This window comes from Phragmites australis, chromosome 5, assembly GCF_958298935.1.
Source record: "Phragmites australis chromosome 5, lpPhrAust1.1, whole genome shotgun sequence".
Lineage (NCBI taxonomy): Eukaryota > Viridiplantae > Streptophyta > Magnoliopsida > Poales > Poaceae > Phragmites > Phragmites australis.
The window spans coordinates 905,424-924,606 of NC_084925.1; the positions used below are offsets into that span (position 1 = coordinate 905,424).

Below are 19,183 nucleotides of genomic sequence, written 5' to 3' on the forward strand. Positions count from 1 at the left end.
AAACTAAAGTTTGTAAAATACATGTACTTAAATGTTTTATTGATTATGTTGAAGCAAAATTGGATAATGAATATTCTCCACGGTGTTCTGGAGCCTGTTTGATTCTACAAGAAATGGTGAAAAATGATCTGCCACTGTGAAGGCAGCACACTCCAATGCTCATTTTAAAGGTCCTCAGGGCCATTGATCTCCTGAAATAAAAGAATATATTCTCTTGTAAAAAACGTCAATCGTGCTATCAGCTTGCTTTTTGATCGAGATATATAATTGTATATTTCAAATGAAGTTCTCTTTTTCCCATCCAGAGGTGAAAATGAAATGCTGAAATTTAATGACCTGTCTAAGAATTCTAATTAGTGCAAGCATGTAATGATGATAATATTACTCTTGTTCCTCTTCAATACTATCCTGAAGCTAACATAAATGCTGATAAAACATGTAAACAGAGCAGAACTTAGATCTATGTTTGCTTTTAAACTGCAAAAATCTTGAAACACCAACAAGATGTACCTTGTTCTCAATCACTGCTCCATCTGGGATTTCCAGCTTGACACCAGATTTTGCTGTGATGGTCACATGCCCCTAAAAAATAGAGAAAAGAATTGTCATTACGCCAAGGCTTGAACACTGCAAGATATGCATCTTCGCAAAGGATTCATAACAACAACATGAGAAGAGAAGCTACACATTATCCACATAAAGTTTTTCTATAAATATAAAAAAGTAACAAGCTACATATGACCTCTGAAAAGAATATGAAATTAGTCCAAAAATTTTGTCTAAGACTGAGAAAAAAGATTAGAGTAGTTCTGCAACTTTGGAAGTGGTACCTTCAGCACAATTCCAGAACCAAACCAAACATCACCAGAAACCTTCAGGCTGTCAAGTTCAAAAATGCTAGGGATCGACTTGAAGCGACCAAGGAAGTTCCTGACCTGCCATTATGTGAAGAAAGAAAGATCATCTTATTTGCGTTTGGTGCTCACAACTTAAATAGAACTTCTTTTTCACGAGGAATTAATGTTAGAGCTTGACCTTCTTAAACTCAGGACCCAGCTCAATTGAGGGATTTGATGGATTTGTTCTAGCTGAATTGCGCGTAACAAAGCCATCAACCAAGGTATATAGATCCGACTACAAGGTGAAAGAAAAAAAAATGAAGTTAGATTGTTATACATAGCATTACCTACAGAGTTTATTCAGCATATCATACAAACCTGTACTAGCTGCAAATCTGATGTTGCCTTGACCGGTAGGAACCGGGACCTCGGAACATTGATACCAATTGCATGATCAAAGAACTGGTCCAATAAAATTATTTGTCATATTCATATGTAAGATAAAGGTATGGTGATGGATATATAGTGTTTTATTAATTGTTAGTACCCTGATTGCTGCACCAGCTGCTGTTTCCAGCTGAAGAACTCTCACACCATCCACTTCCTGAATTATATTTTGTCCATCACAATTTTACTTTTTATTATACACAAATAATTCCTGTTATATAGTCCATGAAGAATCCTCATGGAAATAGGGTTTTGTGACATGCATTTTGACCTTGGGATTTGGAATGATCTCCATCTTGAGTGCATCAGCTTCAACAAGGCGTTTGATAGCCTTCAAGTTCACCCATCTGCCAAAAATAGGTAGTAATGTTAAGTAATAACCGTAAGAGTAAAATGCATTGGCGGTCCTTAAACTTGTCGTGGAGTGCCATCCAGATCCATGAACTTTGAAACTGCAGATTGTGGTCCTTAAACTTGTTAAATGTGTCATCTAGGCCCAAAATGCCCAAAATATTCCTCTAGTTGCTGATGTAGCGTTCCAACGTGGAGATTTTGGGCAACACTACATCAGCAACCGGAGGGGTATTTTGTGCATTTTGGACCTGGATGACACATTCAACAAGTTTAAGAACCCCAATCTGCAGTTTCAAGAGTTTGTGGACCTTTTTTTTTCTCGTACGCGTAGGAGAGCTACGTGTCATTATATTAAGAAAACGGAAAAAAAAACTCGGAAAACGAGTTTGATTACAAAGCCGACCAACGGCCGGGTTAGTTTTTAAGTGAAAGGTCACGCCAGAGACTTAAACAACGACCACGGCCTAGAAGTTCAGCTTAACAAAGAACGCAATTGAACAGCGCCTCCAAGCACCAAAGCCGGGCCTCCACACTAATCTCCCCTAGAAGACCTGTAAACAAGGGACGAGCACTGCCAAAAACGCATTGATTTCGGAGCTTCCAAATGAACCAAGCCATCAGGATTACTAAGGAGTTGAAACCCTTGCGGACCACCTTGGAAGCACCACGTTGAGCTCGCTGCCACCAGGTTTGGAAGACAGTATCAAGAGCCGTTGGCTCCAACCTCTGTAATCTTACTTGTTGAAGCACTTTAAAACCAAATTTCCCTTGCGAAGACACAGTCCGTTAACAAATGTTGCACAGTTTCATCTGCTTGATCGCAGAGCGGGCAACTTTGTGGGTGCTGCAACCCTCGTCGCGTGAGTCTATCCGTTGTCCAGCATCTGTTGAGTGTTTCCAGCCAAATAAAGAACTTAGCTCGCAATGGCACCCACGTCTTCCAAATTCTCTTGTATGGTTCAAAGCCAATAGCACCCGTGAAGAAGCGACGGTACGCCGAGCGTGTCGAGAACGTGCCAGAGGTTGCAGGAGTCCACAAGTGCTGATCCGGGCACCCAGCACGCAACTCCGTGCCCTCAACTGCATCCCAGACCTGCAAAAACTCCAGTATCGCTGGCCCGGTCAGGCTGCCACCGATGTCCCGAATCCATGCCTGGTTTTGCAAGGCGACGTACACTGTACATTTAGCCACCGCCCTCTTCGCCACAAAAGGAAGTAAGGCCGGCGGCAAAACCTTCAATGAGCGACCGAAAAGCCATCTGTCCGACCAAATGAGAGTTGAGTGTCCATCCCCAACCTCAGTTATCATGGATGCCACGAACATCGCGTGCACATTGGCATGAACAGCCACACTGAAATTCCCCCAAGGCCGATCTGGTTGCATTCTCTGCAACCAAAGGCATCTCATCCGGACTAACCAACCCAGGATCTCAAGGTTGTGGATATTGATGCCTCCAAGCTCCATCGGCCAGCACACACGTTGCCAGGCCACATCACAATGGCCACCATGGACTTGCTGTCGACCCCTCTAAAGAAACGCCCTTAGTCTCTTATCGATAGCTTTGATCGCCCACTTCGGAACGTCTAGAGCTAGGAGCGTATAGATCAGTATAGCTGTGAGGATGACACGAACCAGGACTGAACGCCCAGCGGTGGTCAGGAGCCCTGCTTTTTAGCCTGGTAGCAAATCGTCAAACTTGTTGATGATTGGCTGAAGGTCTGCTTTGCGCAACTTGCGAATGGAGAGCAGTAGGTCCAAGTATTTGCAGGGAAGGCTAGCAACTTTAAGGACTGTTAGTGAGTTTTACTCTAACCATAATATCGACAACTTTTATTTAGAAAAAAGAAATGAAAACTATGAATTCACTTACAGATTGTTTGTGGACCTGAATGACACTTCATGACAAGTTTAAGGACCGTCAATGCGTTTTACTCTAACCATAGTATCAACAACTTTTATTTAGAAAAAAGAAATGAAAACTATGAATTCACTTACAGATTGTTTGTGTTGAAGATCTTGAATTTCTCAATTGATTTGAACTCATTCACCTATGTTTCAGAAAAATTTGGAAGCAATCTCAGAAAAAGTTCTAGAAATACTTAATTTTCTGTGGTAAGTTATTATAATTGCATATACTAGTTTATAACTTACATGTGCATCAGGAACTTGTGCAATCTCCAGAAGCTGCAATAGAAAGAAAATTAGTGTCATTAAAACAGTAATAAGACGTTAATGATAAACTAGAAAAAAATGCTTATAGTTCTAAGCATATGTGAATGCAAACTGGAACAGCATAGGAAGGCGAAATTGTTGCTCTGGTAGTACAAGGAAGAAGACAAGTTTACCTGAACCCTTCCTTCGTACGAGATCAGTGTGCCGCCTTTTACATCAGCCAAAGTTTTCGGGGTAACCTGAAAAAAGGTTGTAGAACTTCCTTATCAGCTAAATCCAAGTAATCTTACTTCATGAGATATCAGGCAACTACATACCTCCATACAATACTCATTCTGCTTGTGGATCAAATGGTTCAATATCTCTATTTAACAGTTAAGTATATTTCAAATTAGCATGCTCTTTCATAATCAGAAATTTTGTAGAAGTAAATGGTAACGCTAAGTTACATAAGGATACTCATGTCAACAATAGCGCCCAAGTTATCCGAGTTTGCAATGAATACATACACTTTTCCCTGCAATAGCGCCAAAAGAATGTTAATGCATGAAAACTTTGGATGAATGGTGGGAGCTAAGAGTATTCCCAGATTATTGCAAACCTGTGAGAGTAATAAATCGAGCTTGCCGCTGTTCATCAGTGACAGGAAGATATCACCATGGCCAGGAGGGTACCTGAAAATTTTGTGTAACGCAAAGGTGTTTAAAATTGGTACTTGTTCATGCCATGAAAATCCTGATTGAACTACATATGGCAATGGCTTACCATCCATCCTTGCAGGTCTTCCCCTTGGAAGGCCATGGCAAGAACTCATCAGCTACCACACGAGGGTACTGGCTCTGTATCGTGCTTTATTGTCAGTATAGCAAAAATTTTAAGTTATGGGGAACTAAGATGCAAACAAAAAGTGTCCAACAGCAGCAAAATTTTCCCTGACATACCTGATTGAATGTATGGATATCAATGTTTGAATTGGCATATTTCTCAACAATCTGCAGGACGTGCATACTTGTTGGCATTCACAAAATTATTCGGTTGGCTGAAATCCAGGTGAAGAGAATTTACATTTAAGGTGTCTTCGTGGGTATTGAAGGAGTTCATCAGAAGCAGTGGCACATTGCTACCATACTTCTTGTTGAGTGACTGTGAAAGAAATGGTATCACTGAGTGTCAGATTGCAAGATAGAAGATTAAGTAGCAAATTCGAAGAAACGCTGCATGAATCATGATGCTCAACCCACCTCAATTTGAAGAACAATCAGGTCGAGGAAAGTAAATCCGTTGCGCACTTCAATGGCCGATGTGCAATGTTCCAGACAATATGTTGAGAGAACTTCATGGCATGATATTCTTATTCTGATATCAGTGACATGAGAAAAATGCTGGGTTAAATCAGATACTCAAAGTAAATCTAAAAAAGTTGCTTCTGCAATTTGTGTTCTTGAACTGAATCGACAAATGCACCATGCAACTTACTTGGGTCCGGTGCATCCCATGGTCGTTCCCAGACCACCGTTGAGCTTCAGCACGGCCAGCTTGTCGAGCAGCTTCTTTGTCGCCTCGATGTCTGCATTTTCGCAGACAAGCAGTGCACCGAAATCAGTCTCGACATTCACATTTCTATGCATCAGATTCAGGATTACGCTGAAGAATAGTAAGAATTCAGGAAGAGGAGATGAGGCTGTCTCCTGCGGTTGGAACCTTCAGGAGGGGGTTCCAGGGTGTCGTACGGCACCACCACCTTGTCGGTCGGAGTGTGGATCTTGGCCACTCTATGAGCTCCTCGTCGCCGCTTTTGTCACCACGCGCCATGACCCACGATCAAACGCAGACGTGATCAGATCAATGCCCAAATGAATCGATATTTCTCATTCGAGCAATTTTCTTGATGAACTGATGCATGGAGCGCAGGTTGGTCATTGTTACCTGAGGTAGCGGGAGATGAGGCTGAGGAAGCCGGACTTCTCATTCTCGCTGCACACCAAGAAACCAACCAGTAACCATGAAAAGCATTGGAAAGAGTCAGCCATGGCAGAGAAGGAAGAAAGATCTCATCAGCCATGAGTGATCTGAAAATGAAAGCGTACGGGAGACCTGATCTGCGTGAGGGCGGCGACGGCTTCGCGCAGCTTGGCAAGCTTCTCGTCCGCCATTGCAAGATGCGCTCGTGTATGATGAGAGATCTAGGAGAGGAGACGGGGAGATGAGAGGAAGGAGAAGGTGTTGGTAATTCTTATAAGGGGAGGGAGGGAGCAGAGCAATGGCGGGATAAGCGAACCAAAGAGGGGGCGACGCGGCGTTAACGCCGCGACGCAAGCGAAGCAATATTTTTTTCTCCTTTTAATTAATTCTCTCTTTTTTTAGATAGTTTTTGTTCCTATACAGAGTGATATATATATATATATATATATATATATATATATATATATATATATATATATATATATATATATATATATATATATATATATATATAGAGGAAAACTAGTATGTACTCCTGGGTGTATATATATATATATAGAGAGAGAGAGGATGATGCTGTATATGTGAAAGGATCGTTGGAAGAAGTGAATTAAAATACTTAAAACTAATTAATTGTAACAATATAAAATAAATATATATTAATTTTTATCTAAATATGTTCTAGATTAATTTAGTATGTCTACTCTACCATTAAAAACATTTGTAACCTATATTCAATCCTAACAAACTACTTATAAAGATAAATATGTAAGGATAAATTGCAATAACTATACTATGAAGTTAGAGAGAGCAAACTCTGCATAAGAAATTTTTATCCTGTGGTATCGATGGTATAAACGCTACCCCTAGTCGATGTTGAAGCAGACACCTAGGCTATAGCTTCTGAATTGCACCTGGTCACGGCTCTTGTACCACCTAGATCTCAAATACGTTAAACCATCGAGTCACCAAGATAAGACCTCACCATAAGTCTCTCTTCTGGTCACTTATCGATGACTTCACTTTGAATCTTTAGCCACCAAGTCAAGTGTCTCCGCGTCCCCATACAAGAGTCTTGCCACCGCTTCACACCAAGTCGGAGGGTCAGTAAGCTTGAGCTATCAAGGCCTAAGGTGCCGGCAAGTCACCAAAACTCTATGGTACCGACTTACCTCTCGGTATAAAATAGGATCACTCCTTGATCCCCTTTCTATGTAGCAACACTTAGACACAACTCTCTGTAGGTCTATTAACACTAATCACTCTATAATCTTGTACTTAATTACTTTGGATGATCACTTTTAGTATTTTGGTGGCTTAGCTATCTTCTCAAGTGTCTATGAGCTTTTCTGGACTCTAGCACACTCAAATGGCCAAGTGTGAGGTATTTATGGCAATAGCCCCGCGAACTAGGCGTTACTCTAACAGCTCTAACATACTGTAAATACCGGATAATCAGGTGTCAAATACAATACCCGATTCATCACCAGCCCTCACCCTCGCCCTTGCCAGCTAGATCCACCCCTACCCGGGCCAAATTCGGCCGCCACCACCCTACCCTATCGCTCGTCAAAGCCGATCGCCGCTCTTCATCGTCGGCACACCACTGTCCGCCCCCCATCACCTCTCTCCATCCTCCTCCTCCTCCTCCTCCTCTCTCTCTCTCTCTCTCTCTCTCTCTCTCTCTGCTCGATCCGCCCAAGCTGGCTACCTCTCCCTCTCCCTTATCCTCTCTCCCCTCGCTGACAGGTGGGCCCGCCCCTTTAGCCTCGAGCCGAGCCGCCTGGCTGAGCTGAGCCCAGCCCTAAGATGAGCCGCCCAGCTGAGCTAAGCCCAGCCCGAGCCGAGCTGCCTTGAGCCGAGCTGAGGAATATTCTCAGAATATTCCTTTTCCTTTTTCTGATTTTTCTCCTGATAAAACTTCTAAAGCCTATTTCTCCTTCGTCCTAACTCCGTTTTCGACGATTCTTCCACCGATATTCATCTAAATTCGATATCTACCCAATCATGTAAATTTCATAATTTTTGTAATTTAGTTATTTTTTAATATAATCATTTGATTGATTGTTTATATGTGCGCTTTTGCCGTTTGTTACGTTTGTTAGAGGAAGGCGCATTCGAGGAAGACCCAGAGGATCTGAAGTTTGACGAAGGAACGGACGGTGTTGTTCAGCAATCTCCGATATGTAATCTCTGTGTTGTTCTTGGCCGCCTTCGAGATCACCAACTCTACGCCAAGTTCAGCAAATATGAGTTTTGGCTTAAAGAGGTCACATTTCTAGGTCATGTCTTGTCAGAAAATGGGGTTGCAGTTGACCCGAGCAAGGTGCAGAATCTACTCAGTTGGGTGCAGCCCAGAAGTATCAGTGACATCCGGAGTTTTCTTGGACTCGTGGGTTATTACCGCTGGTTCATCGAGAATTTCTCCAAGATTGCTAAGCCCATGACCGAATTGTTGAAGAAGAATGGCAAGTTCGATGGTTCGAGTAGTGTGAAGTGGCTTTCTAGACTTTGTAGTCTCGTCTCACCACAGCGCCAGTTCTAGCACAACCGGACGTTCATAAGAGCTCGATGTCTATTGCGATGCCTCTCGCTTTGGACTCGGTTGTGTTCTCATGAAAGAAGGATGCATGGTCACCTACGCTTCACGCCAACTGAAGCCACATGAGGAAAATTATCCCACTCATGATCTAGAGCTTGCAGCAATTATGCATGCTTTGAAGATTTGGCATCATTACCTATTGGGTAACCCTTGCCGTATTTACACGGATCACAAGAGCCACAAATACATTTTCACTTAGGATGATCTAAACATGAGATAGCGAAGATGGCTCGAGCTGATCAAAGATTATGAACTAGAAGTCCATTATCATCCTATCAAGACGAGTGTTGTCGCCGGTGCACTGAGTCAAAGGGCTCGATGCAATTGTCTCTTGCTCCAGCCTAGAGTCACCATACTTTGTGATGATTTCAGGAGGTTTGGACTCGAGATGGTTTTGGAGGGATTTCTTGCCAACTTGGAGATCAACTTCTCCCTCTTCGACCAAATTAAGGACACTCAGAAGATAGACAAGGGCATAGAGAAGATCCGTGACAAGGTCAAGGAGGGGTAAGCCAAATGTTTTGCCCTAGACGATGAAGGTGTCTTGTGGTTCGAGAAAAGGCTAGTGGTCCCCAAAATTCTGGAGTTAAGGAAGAAGATTCTGGATAAAGCTCATGATTCGCTATTGTCTATCCATCCTAGGAGTACTAAAATGTACCAGGACCTCAGATCCAGATTCTAGTGGACCTCATGATTCGCTATTGTCCATCGATATGTTACCGAGTGTGATGTCTGCCGAAGGGTGAAGGCCGAGCACCTTAAGCCGGCCAGTACGCTCCAGCCTTTATCGATCCCTCCTGGAAGTGGGAGGAAATTGATATGGACTTCATTACTGGATTGCCTAAAATGTCCTACGGGTGCGACTCGATTTGGGTTATTGTGGACCGATTGACCAAGTTAGCTCATTTCTTACCCGTCAAGACCACATACTCAGTCAAGCAATATGTGGAGTTGTATCTCACTCAGATTGTTTGCCTTCATGGAATTTCGAAGAAGATCATCTTCGATCGAGGCACCCAGTTTACTTCTCATTTCTAGAGGAGCCTTCATCAAGCTATTGGAATTGAGCTCTTTCATAGCACCGCATATCACCCTCAAACTATGGTCAAACTAAGAGAGTAACTGGAATCAACTCAATATGAAATACTGGTTCTCGTTCAGGAGGTAATCCTGGAAGCTCACTAGGAAAAACATCAGGGAAGCGACACACTACTGCAATATCTTCCATGCGTAGGGTGACATCTTGCCCCTCAACCAATGACCAAAGAGCACCAAATTTCCACATCCACCGGTGAGGGAAAAACCTGCACGACATGGAAAGTGCATACGACAAGGCCTTCCCTTGGAAAATAATATCCTCTCCTGATGGAGCTCACAAGGTGATCATTTTCCAAGAATAAGAAATAACTACTTGGTACTAGGAAAGCCAGTCCATACCAAGAATAGCATCAAAGGACTCTAAATTGATCATCACCAAGTTAGCTATGAACTCCTCATCTCCAATATTTATAACACAGCCCGAACAAACATAAGAACTAGATATAAGACCATTGGGGGAGATAACTACCACCAATTGCCCAATCTATTATACTGATAGCCTTGCTCGTCTAACGAAGTTTACCAAGACAAAGGAAATGCTAGCTCCAGAATCAAATAAAGCATGTGTATCAAAAGAGTACACGGGTAAGATACCTGTCACCACATCATTGTGACCTCCAATCTCAGCGGTAGGCAAATGTATGCCCCAATCACCGGTGATGACGGTGTAGAGGTTCTCTGAGGAGTCACAAGCTGAGGTGACCAGTAAGGCCCAGTAGGACATGTAGAAGGAAGAAAATACTATGTTGGTGGAGCCATTGGACCAGCAATGGTTGTAGGGGTAGGAGTGGTAGCCAATACATGTGCTGACCCTTTAGCTTAAGGAGGAACTCTAGAAGGAGAAGATACTGGTTCCCACCTGATATGACTGTTTGGGTTTCTGTGGCACACCACGTCCTTGTGAATCACCACACTTGAAGCACACTAGTCCAAAATCTGGTTTAACCACTGTACGGAATTAGGTACTAGTGCACAAAGGACATGTTTGAGGGGATCCACCATGGTATAGTTGATGACGTTGTTGCCCCTTATACTTCTTATAGATGTGACCACCAAAATGACTCTTCTTCTCATATTGTCCTTTATGCTGATCTGCTCTGAATATCTTGCGAATATCATCAGTATAAGATTGCTGCAATTCAACTCTGGAAGTTTGTTCCACCATAGTGCGAAAGTCTATAACAACAAAAGAACCAACCACATGACGGATAAAAGGCCTCAAACCCTATCTGAAGCGCCTAGCCTTCTCTGTATCATCGTGGACCACATGAATTACAAAGCACACAATTTGATTAAAGCCCACATCATACCCTGCCACTGATTTCTGGCCTTATGTATAGTTGTTTAAATCAATTTGCATTTTATCCAGGAAAGTAGTTGGTAAAATCTCCTCTCAAATTATCTAACAAACTCAGACCAGGTAAGATCTCAATGGTGACAGTCCTGACTAACTGCACACCTCTCCATCAGATCTGGGCTTCTCCCTTCATTAACTGTGTCACATATCTAATATTTTCTCGAGGCAACACATTAAAAGCATCCAACTGCATTTCTATATAGGCAAGCTAATCTACAGCCTGAATTGGAGTCCCTAATCCATCAAAGGAGTCCAATTTCATATTAACCCTTTCATGGAGCATTACTTCACTAGTAGCATCCTCTTTAGGTGTTTGACATGCCACAACTCTAGCAGCAGCAGGTGCAGGTGCCAAGTCAATGCTCGCAATAGGAATAACTGGAACAGCCTGCCTCAATGCTCTCAACTCTTCTTGCATTTCTCTCAATGGTCATTAACTCTGATTGACTGATACTTTTTGGTCAAGATGATTCAACCTCAGCGGCCAATGACTACGCATCACCATGATCTGGGACAGTTGTACGACTACAACCTGCCCCATTGTCTCGACCACGACCTCGCGTCTTTGGCAGCATAGCAACATACACCACGATATATAAGTAAACATGCACCAATTTGCAAATATACTTCAAACAAAAGAACTAAAGGGATATAGCGGAACAAGGCAAATGCAAAGATACGCAAACCCTTTCCCATCCTACATGTGCAAGTGTGTCAAATTATTAACTACTTACCGTAGGACCTAAAGACTAGGCTCTGATACAAACTATAATACCCAATTAAAAATTTAAATTTTTGATATAGTTTCCTCTAAAAATACTATATCACTGACAAAATAGTCAATAATCACATGCTGAACATATATAATATAAATGGCGTATACAAATTCTCATGATGCAACCAAAACATACGACTTTCTACAGTATATAAAAATTTACATCTTCAAACGCAAAACTTATTACAACACCGACAACTACCAAAAACATAGTTTTAAAAACAAGTTGGGTTATTAATATTGTGATGAGGTAGTGCGTGTAGCTACCAAGTTCCATCCCTAAAAATGCACGTCAACAGCCTAAGTGTACCTGAAAAGGAGTTAACGGGGGTGAGACGAGCTCAACAAGTAATAGCTATGAATATAAACACGTCTCATTTAGTTAAATGGTATTTTAGAATGACAAACATTTTCTTCACAATGAGAATTTAAAACATATGAGTTTGAAGAAAGTATCCTTCTGCATGACGACATATTCATCGATAGAACAACCACCATAACTTCCAATATAGTTTTCTCGTATATCATGGCATTAAACTCTCCAGTATTCTTTAAATATTTTACAAATGTATGAATGCCATGATGTAACTCCATTTGAGAGTTTTGCGCTGGACAATGCCAACCTCTCATGCAACTCCATGTACCGGTACGAGTCACGCACGATGACAGTGACCGGCCTTTATCACCACATGAAATGCATAAATGCAAATGTATGCATGTGAATTGACGTCAATTCTTATATTTTTGTTTTGAGGACTCATGATAAATAACAATACAACTAATTCATGACGTCAATGACATAATCCAAATCATTAAGAATGGCATGGATTTAATTTGTCAAATGCAACATCATCCATGATTTGAATGAATTAGAAAATGCTATATACTTCAATTTTATTTGCAAAGGAAGTAAGACATGAATAGAAACATAGCACTAAATTTTACCCCCACATTACTTGTCTTTTGTTGAAGGCGATGAAGAAACCTTTCTTAGGTAGGCTCGAAAGTACTACCATCTGCACAAGTATATTTTTAGTGCTAAAACACATTGGAAACACATATATTATGAAAGCATTTTTCCTACTCCTGAAAACGTCACATATACGTCTATATTTTGGAATATGGCAAACAGAATCTCATAAAGCATGAGTTGATGTGACATTTCTACTTCAGATTCGAATTAGAGTTCTCTTACTAATTAAACTTTGCTTAATTAAAGGAATGGATATTTCAATTAAAATGTCACATCTTCGCCTCAAACGACGGTTGTTGTAAGCAAATCGGATTACCGGTCATATATCTAACAGGAATTGACTGATCCAAATCAATCACGAACGCCTAGGGATTATATAGGAATCACCTTCGAAGGATTGATGATGAATCCAACGAAATTGCGGAAATTTCCAACTTCTCCCCTTTTCTCCCTTTCTCCTTCTCTCCCTTTTCTTTTCCTTTTTTCCTTTCCTTTCTTTTCTTTTTCTTTTCTTCCTTTTCTTTTCCTCTCGTTTCTTCTCTTCTTTCTCTTTTCTTTTTCTTTTCCTTCTCTTCCTTCCTGGTTCTTGCCTCTTTTCTCCCTCTCGGTCAATACACACACGTCGAGAGAGAGAGAGAGAGAGAGAGAGAGAGAGAGAGAGAGCAGGGAGGGAGCACAGTGGTCAACGGTGGCGCAGCACGATTGCACGCATAGTTGGAGAAACATGGAGACCGGCGCGGCGACACAGTGAAGGCGGTGGCTTAGCGCGACGCGCAACTAGGGCAGCAGCGGCGTGCACAAGAGGGGCGCGGCGTGGTGCAGCTACACAGGATGGCGACGCAACTACGTGATGCGACAGCAACACGGTGGGGAAGGATGGCGCGACGGCACAGAGGAGGCGACGGCGCGGCGTGGAGGCCGGAGATGGCCAGCAGCGAGCCGGTGGTGGCGACCAACGGTGGTAGGCCGACGAGACACAACTGGGGGCGATAGTGAGTGATGGCAGAGAGGCGTTAAGTAATCAAAGTAGCAAGAAGCGGCTCGAATCGGGAGGTTTTGGATGGATCGAGGTGGTGACCGATCCATCCAAAGCTTTATCATCTTTTTTTTTTAAATCAATCAATGGTTCAGGTTTATTGGGTTTGCTATGAGTCACATTGTGCTCGGAACGAACATTTGAATAGCAAAATTGATTCATCTTGACGAGATTTATGCGGCTGCGGTCTCTGATTGTTCATATGAGCAACGGATTAAAAAGTCAATGATTGGTCAACATTTCCTTTTTTAATATTCGGTATTACATGTGTGTGCACTAATCAGAGCACCGAACCATCTGATGAGGTCTTCACTTTTCTTCTCTGAGTCAAACACTTCAGTGAGCGTCGGAGCATCCTGTGAGTTTTTCTTTGTGAGCACCGAACCATCTGGTGATGTCTTCACTTTTCTTCTCTGAGTCAAACACTTCACTGAGCATCAAAGCCTCCTGTGAGTTCTTCTTTCTGAACACCGAACCATCCGGTGAGTGCATTTTCTTCTGAACTCATCCAATTCAATCATTCTTAGTTCGACTTCGGTGGCTTCTTCATGTATTGCATCCATGAGACCTACTAAGGTATATACTTGATAAACATATTAATCTAATTGACTATGTTGTCATTAATCACAAAAATCACATACATACCTAATAGAGTCATGTTCACTACAATATGATGTCACGCATGTGTTTGGTTTAATGAATGGTATTAACTCATCCAGGACAGGGTGATACAAATTTTAGAAATATTCTATCAAGATGTTAAACCATTCCATACAGGAAAATTGGCCGAACCACTTTGTGGAGGGTCTGTCAGCTCCTGTAATTACATGTACTTAGTGTTGATTAGTGAGAATTAAGAATAATTAGTTATGCATTAGTTACAATTAGATGCTATTAGTCATAATTAAGTATTATTATTATGCGTAATTAGTAATGAATAGTGATATGTTAAGTTATAATTAATTGTAATTAGTAAAAGTAGTACTAATTAGAATAATTTGTTGATAATTATAATTATAAAATTATTATATTATAAAAAATTAAGTTATAAATAGATATAGTGCTTATCTTTTTAGTAACTAAATATATTCATATGTGCATCACATAGATCTAACTAAACACTCTTATATACCGTTTCATATCGAACCAAATATACTACTTGTATCATCTCATCAAGATCATCCCGTCCATCTAGAATGATCATATCCCATTCAATTTCATACAAACAACCAAACATTACCCTAGATGAATCTTGTGATCTTTATCTCTAGCCTACCAACTTATTTGAGACAAAGCTCTTGTTGTTTTTTAATCATTTTGGTCTAGTTTTTCCTGGTAAAATTTATCTGTGACAATGTGCTTGTTTTATCCGCTCGTCGGCAAGATACAGACCTGGAGAGATGGCATAGAGGATTGAAAATGTGAGAGACCATCAGAATCATCAGATTCTAAACGCATGTGGTTAGGGCACTGAAACATCATGATTCATTGCATACTTCTCTTCTTCGTAGCAACAATTTCATACCACAAAAATTCTGCTACAGGCGGGGTATACATTCACATCCTTTTGTCGGTCGGAAAATAAACGTCCATCAACCAATTCCATTCCTGCATCGTGCATCAACACCAAAAAAAGGTTACGATTTTAGCATCTGTACAAATAGTGTCTACTGGCTAACCAAAGAACAAAACCAGCTATTTCTGGATCGCGCTCCTACAGGTATCTAACATTTTCCATCTACTCTTGAGTATTGTTTCCTTGTACCAACATATACACAGATATGGAGGTAGTATTCAGGGTTCTTCAAGCTATTGGCAACCCAAAGGAACGGGATGTCCATGTCGAGCTCAATTCCCTGCACCCTTACTAGCTTCACTTTAGCTTTCTTGGTGATATCTGAATCATCAAGAACTGAATCCAGTGCCTCCACATGTTGAGAGTCGTCAGCTCTACCTGCGGGCTTCGAGCTGAAGAACTCAGGGAGCAATGTTTGCAATGCATGCTCCAGGGTAATGTAGCTTCTACCTGCAACATAGAGTGAACCCCATGTTAAGGAAAACAACTACTCTAGCCATGCAATGGAGCATTGTAAAATACAGCATGAGTGTTCACTGTGGTGCCACATACCTTCAATCTTCCGAATCTCGAATGGCCGATTTATGTAGGATACGCTTTCCCAGTCACTAAGAGGTACTGCATCTTCTATATCCTCAAGGTCTTCTTGAACACGCACATATAGTCGAACAGGGACTCTGCCTAACCATAGGTTAATTGATTAGAGCCAGCATTGTAGATGGGTATATCTTAACATGGCATCTCTTAATTGCTACATAACTTGAAAAGTGCGCTGAAGCTATGCGAATTTTATAAATATGGATTATCATATCAAATCCTTGTGGCTACAGGAATTTAAGACAACAAATTACAGTAGAAAGTCGAGAGCAAAAGAGCATACATGGCCTGCCAGATCCAGGAGATTCAGGCTCATCAGAACTTTGTTGACGCTGATGCTCTATGGAGGGCGTTCGTACAAAGCCATCCTCTTCAAATGGTCCAAGCTTAAGCCTGGTGGAGATATTCTTATACCCATCTAAGTTACCTATATAAAATAACACAATAGCAGTTAAAGTGTGATGCTAAAAGTATTCAGAGCATGCATCCTACTCAAACAGTAGATACTACAAGTAGTTAGAGCATTTGATCAGCCCTGGATATATTCATCAAAGTGTTGTTTCTGGCACACACCTTTCATTACAGATTCCCATAGAGCAACTTGATCAGCCTGGGACATATTCATCACACTCTTGCTGTTTCCAGTAATGATGAAGGTGGCCTGAGAAGGGAAAAAAACTAATTACAATCTGTTTGCTTTGCGGTGAGAAGAAAGTGACTGAATAATGTTGGTTCTCAAAACAAACCTCTTTCAGGGAATTCATGTAGCTCCACTTCACACTGTCTTCACCCTCACATGGTGATAAAATTTCTGAGGGATATCCCCTAAAATGAACCTACAGTTTGATGCATAAGTTGTGTGGATAGAACTGAACAAGAGAAAAGGCCACATAGGAGCTGAAACAGCAGACTAATGCAAAAGACTTTCATAATTTCAGACCCTGAATGAAAACTGCCATATCTAGTAATATCCCCACATCTTAAATATTTCGCCATACTGCCCCTGTTAAAGTAAAGTATCATAAATAAATAAAAAATGTTGTTTATCCCCAGCCTACACTAAGTGAGCCCCCCTTCACACATTGATGTATGGATGATTGCTATCAAGCAAGGACTACAAAGCGCATAGCTTGCAGTTACAGAGGTGAAACATTGATCCAATTGACCCTTAACTGAGCTGAATTGCTAACATGGTGACTAGTAGATTTTGAGAACATGGCCCAAAATTAAACTACCACAGCCAAACCCTCAAAAAGGGGTAGACTTGACAGAAAATCTCTAATAATATTTCAAGCAAACCAAAATATTAAAACACAATGTAAATGGCCCATCAAAAGAGTTATATCGATCCACCCCTTGCATTAATGTATCAACAAATCTTCTGACAGAAAAACATCTTACAAAATGAAATCCAAAGAGTTTTAGCCTTACTATTAGATTCCATGGTCTTTCTGGATCTGCGCATAGAAGGTCAAAAAGAACTCCAATTGGTACATACCTAAGAGGGCAAAGATAAAAAAAAAAAAGGCAGTCAGCAATTTAAGAGGGTAAATGGCTATCACAAATATATGTAGAAGGTAACATATGTTACCATTTCAATGGCAGCCCTTTATATTCAAACCAAACAGTGTCAACACCAGGTGGGAGAGCATTGCTGAAATGAGCCTTTATAACAGGTACCAACAGGGGCAAGTACCCAATTCTTCGCCCTAATGTCTGTCACAGATAATAAAAGAAGCTCCATAAATTTTTTAAAAAAAACTCGACCACGCAGGAGAGTTGTGTATCTTTATATTAAGAGAGAGAGAACAGCGAACCATTTACAAAAACTGAAAATATTATTTTTATTAACAAGAGAGAACACTGCAGGAAAATTGTGTCTGTCCATGGAAATAAAAAGTGTTTAGCAGACAATATAACATATTATTCATATGTGTTGTGCACAGAAGTGTAGCTTGCATTTTGGTGCACTCGAGGGTAAGAAGGAAAAGGTAAAACAATGGCAATTATGCTGTAACTATTAGATGCCAACAAAACAAGCAAGAAATAGTATCACAATGATTACCAGACTGGACTTGGCTCAAATAGACAGCAATGCAAGACACAAGGAATTCTCTGTGTTCTTGCAGCAATGAAGTAACCCTTGTATGCTACATTTATCAACGCATAAAGCATACACACAGTATGTTTGCACTAAGCCTAACTTCTGGCGTAAGGGCTTGCGATATAGACTAGAGAAGACATTGCAAGCTCCGAGAGTTTAGTTTCATTCATGATGGCATTCCACTTTACACCAATAAGCTCTGTGGGCTCATGTTCTGGTGGAGCAGATGAGGCCTACGCCTAAAGGCCCTCGGAAATCTTCAACATGGGTCCAAGATTTAGGAATCCTAAAGTAGCAACCTGTCTGATGAACATCTACAAGGCGATTCCAACCTATGAGCCCTACCCTACCAATAGAGATTCCAGAAACAGTGCACTGAAATTTGGACGGCGCTGTCAATCGAACCCAGGATCATAACTACGGAACCAGGAAGCGAGGCAGTAAACTAGATAGGTTTTGAGGATAGGGCGGCAAGAGTTAGAGGGAGGGGGGTAGGTGTTACCAGGAAGGGCGGAGGTGGGGGGAGTGTGGTGACGTCAGCATCGTGGAGGTGGACCTGGAGCGGCACGGCGCCGCCCCAGGCCCGCCGGGCCGCCTCCTCCGACCACGCCGCTTCGTCGTACGGCGCAGCCATTGCCGCCGCCGGCGGGTACAGATCTCGCGGGTCGTTCACCGGAGACGACGGACCCCTAGGGCTGGGCCTGATCTGCTTCGCTTTGCTTGCCTTGCTTCGTTGAGAAGGCGAAGAAGCCAAGAGAGAGAAAGGAGCTGACGAGTCCTTTTCCGAGCGGAAGGACCAGGTCGCCACGTTAGATAATAATAATAATAATAATGATAATAATAATAATGATAATAATAATAATGATGATGATGATAAAAGAGATATTAGCGAGTGCATAGATAAGAGGGTGGAGATGATTGTATTGTTTAGAGTTGGCTGTTCTTAGCAACATTATAAGGAGGATCAATATGGTAACTGATTTATGAGGAGATACAAAACAATTCTCGTATAGTATCTTAGTGCAAAGATAGTGTAATAGAGATGATCTCCATGGTAGCTGGCATGTAGGTAACGTACCCTCCGAAGAATCCAACACTATAGGCGAAGTGCTGGAGGTGGTTATAACATCCCAAATTTCCATGTATTTTCGAAATCCAAAATTCTTTTCAAGGAATCAATTCAAACCAAAGTCTGAAACCTTTCCCTCTCCATCCCTTTTCTTGGGCTCAATCCGATTCGGTCCACTCTCCCCCCCCCCCCCCCTTCTCTTTTCCTTTTTTTCCACATGG

General features: G+C 41.5%; 1 protein-coding gene and 1 pseudogene across 1 annotated transcript; both read right to left on the minus strand.

The window, feature by feature from the left end:
* Positions 1-60: 60 nt before the first annotated feature.
* Positions 61-6,189, minus strand: LOC133918226 (UTP--glucose-1-phosphate uridylyltransferase-like; annotated as a pseudogene).
* A 9,009-nt stretch (positions 6,190-15,198) lies between these two features.
* On the minus strand, positions 15,199-18,670 carry LOC133918227 (autophagy protein 5-like). Its single transcript, XM_062361986.1, has 8 exons — positions 18,396-18,670; positions 17,381-17,505; positions 17,221-17,287; positions 16,536-16,625; positions 16,363-16,450; positions 16,073-16,216; positions 15,745-15,873; positions 15,199-15,642 (listed from the first exon to the last, which is right to left on the minus strand). The coding sequence occupies exons 1-8, from the start codon at positions 18,525-18,527 to the stop codon at positions 15,341-15,343; spliced, it is 1,077 nt and encodes a 358-aa protein (XP_062217970.1). The 5' UTR covers positions 18,528-18,670; the 3' UTR covers positions 15,199-15,340.
* Positions 18,671-19,183: the final 513 nt, after the last annotated feature.